Source organism: Diachasma alloeum, unplaced genomic scaffold, assembly GCF_001412515.2.
Source record: "Diachasma alloeum isolate Michigan unplaced genomic scaffold, Dall2.0 Dall_scaffold_00210, whole genome shotgun sequence".
In the NCBI taxonomy this organism is placed as follows: Eukaryota; Metazoa; Arthropoda; class Insecta; order Hymenoptera; family Braconidae; genus Diachasma; species Diachasma alloeum.
The window spans coordinates 442,156-444,958 of NW_021680375.1; the positions used below are offsets into that span (position 1 = coordinate 442,156).

The window sequence follows — 2,803 nt, forward strand, 5'->3', positions numbered from 1 at the left end:
ATCAACTCTGGTTTTCAGTTGAAATTGGAATTGTTAATTTACACAATAATAGGAGTGCATTGACGATTTTTTCTTAACTCGCAAAAATCTTCAAACAATTTGCTACCGATTGGTGATAAAATTTTTTGGAAATAATGAAATAGGGGGGATAACGCCTTTTTTTTCAGGGGTGATTTTTCACAAATTTATTTTTAAAAAAGTTCTAACTAGCAAATGTTTTTCATTAGCTCGCAATTTTCTTCAAAACTACTTCAATGAGGAAAAAAATAAAAATTTGTAATATCTATACATGAGGGGTTAATTGATCGGATCTCAGAATAGGATATCCCTATTATCTCTGAGGATATGGTTGAATTCGTCTCAATGAGACAACTGCACAACGTCAGGAGGTCAAAAATGATGTTGTCATTTGAAAAAACCGACTTCATGCTCACAGCATATAAAAACATAAACAATGGGAGCATCAATTGCATCTGCACTAAGTTTCCCCCCCCCCCATATCCTACAACTTTCATCTGAAATGTTTTTGAGGCTCAGAGGAGGGCACGGATTGAAGTACGAGAGTCAAATTATGTCGCACTGCTAAAAAATTTTGGATGAAATTTCTGATGGACTTCTTGGAAAATCTTACTGCATTATAACTCCACTGAAACAGCAAATAATTTTTTCGTTGAAAATTCAAAATGTTACGCAAGCATTAATGGAAACCGTAAATTTGAGTTCAATTATTCCATGAAAAATTGATAGAAATCAGGATAATTTAGGTAAATATAACACTGGCGACGCTTGACCCTTGCCAGGTATGATCCTTGCAATATTTGATTCTCGAAAAGTATCACCATGACGCCTCGGGGTATTCCCAGGTTACGTCACACCGCGACCGCCAATCAGAGCTCGCGCCGGCGCCTGACCAACATGCCGTTGCAGACTTTTTTTTTTCTCCCATCGAGTTTTGTAAACACAAGCGACAGTGGAAAATCGAATTATGTCACTGCGGAAGTTCATGCATCCGCGGAATAAATACAAAGTTGAGCCAAATTTCAAGGAATTGGCGGAGATTTATCCGGAGTTTAAACAGCATTTGGTGACTGTGAGTCTGACGAATGAAATATTGATTATTGATTAAAGGTTATGTTGATGTTTTGAAGGGGATTAAATACGTGAAAATGAAATGATGGTTTGCAAATTGTTATTGGAGAAAAAATGAGTCGATGACTGCATTTTTTCCTTTTTAAGGTCTTACATATACCTAGAGAGCCTCAGAACGGAGTGATTTTCAATAATTTTTTGTCAACAGAAATAATTCACTCATCAAGAAACCGTCGAACGTATGTCAAGATTTACTTATTGAGCTTATTGACAACGAACTAGAATTTTCTTTCTCATTCATGTATTCATTCTTCAGGCTGCTAAACAGAATTGGTGTTGACACATTCCGCGTCCCTCGTGCACACAAAAAGTGCAGTTTATCGTATCTCAAATGGAACAATGAAACACAATCCTTAAATAACATTAATAGAATGTGCCAATCCCGCAAAAAAAAACAAAATTAGAATTTTTTTTTTGAAACATGCTATATCGAACCTTTTGTGCCATTTCGGAACAAAATCTCATCATGTTTTGGACAATAATAATCAACAATGTTGTGAGAACTGAAAGAAAACTTGTTATTGGCAAAAAAACACTATAAACAATTTTCAGACAGAAATTCATACAGACCGATACACTGGTGTTGCAAATATCATGCGCACATTATTGTGAATTAATTAGTCATTTTTCGGAAGACATCTCTCACTTCTCCCCCTGGAGAAAATTCAATTCCTCACTAGAGCCCATTCATTATGCCCTTTTTCCTGTCGGATTCGATATTCCTTTTTTCAATTAATTGTTTATAATCATTCTCATTGCAAAAAACCATACGACCGATGAGAATCACATGTCTCAATTTATCGGCTGCTGAATTTTCATATTACAATAAATGATTTGCTCATGTTCTAATTCCTAATCTCACTGAATAAGATTTTAATGATAATTACAATTCAATTCCTTCTAGAACACACTTTAGAGTGTGAATTTCTGGAATTCAATGTCTGTTGATATTCAATTTTTAGTTTGTTCACACGGTAATTCAATTAATCTGTTGTTCATCTCATCAATATAATTCCGTGCATAGAATATTGTCATCTCGTGTTTTCAGCACCAAATTAAAAATTAAAACTTCATTTGGAATATTGAGTCACAGCTTCTTTTTATTCATATCAGAAATTTTGTATTTGGATATTAATATTATTTGTTCAAAGTGAAAAAATCGATCATCATTTTCACTATATTGCATTCAGATTCTCCTATCCTTAACGTCAAAAATGTGAGATAATCTCATAATTCCAGCTATTAATTCTCATCAATTTTGTTCGAAGAAAACCTTCGTAATCGCAATATTAAGAAGGTAGAATTATTCTATTTTCCTCTGACCTAAATGATTTGGACAATTATGATTCATTTATTCATGTTTCATAGAATTATGGTATTCAATTCTCTTTTGTTAGGCTGGTACTCATGAAACCCGCCTTACTTTCTTCATCCGTTCGAGATATCCGCTATGTTCGAGTTCTCATTTTTCATTCGAGATATTCCCCATGTTTTTGTTTAAATTAAGAGATTGGAAAGCCCTTGAAAAGAGAAAAAAGAATTGAAAAATGGTCCAATAACAATTCGAAGAAACCCCACGAAAAGATGAACTTCCAAATTGTAAAAAGGAAAACAATAGATAATAATTGGATTAACAATAGGACAGAAGACAGTA

General features: G+C 33.8%; 1 protein-coding gene across 1 annotated transcript in view; it reads left to right on the plus strand.

Annotated features, from left to right (window-relative positions):
- Positions 1-865: 865 nt before the first annotated feature.
- The window catches only part of LOC107036703 (U6 small nuclear RNA (adenine-(43)-N(6))-methyltransferase), a 3,545-nt gene continuing 1,607 nt past the window's right edge, over positions 866-2,803 (plus strand). The window contains exon 1 of the mRNA XM_015254832.1: positions 866-1,090. Coding sequence (XP_015110318.1) covers positions 986-1,090 — 105 coding nt within the window. The 5' untranslated portion in view covers positions 866-985. The remainder of the gene's footprint in view (positions 1,091-2,803) is intronic.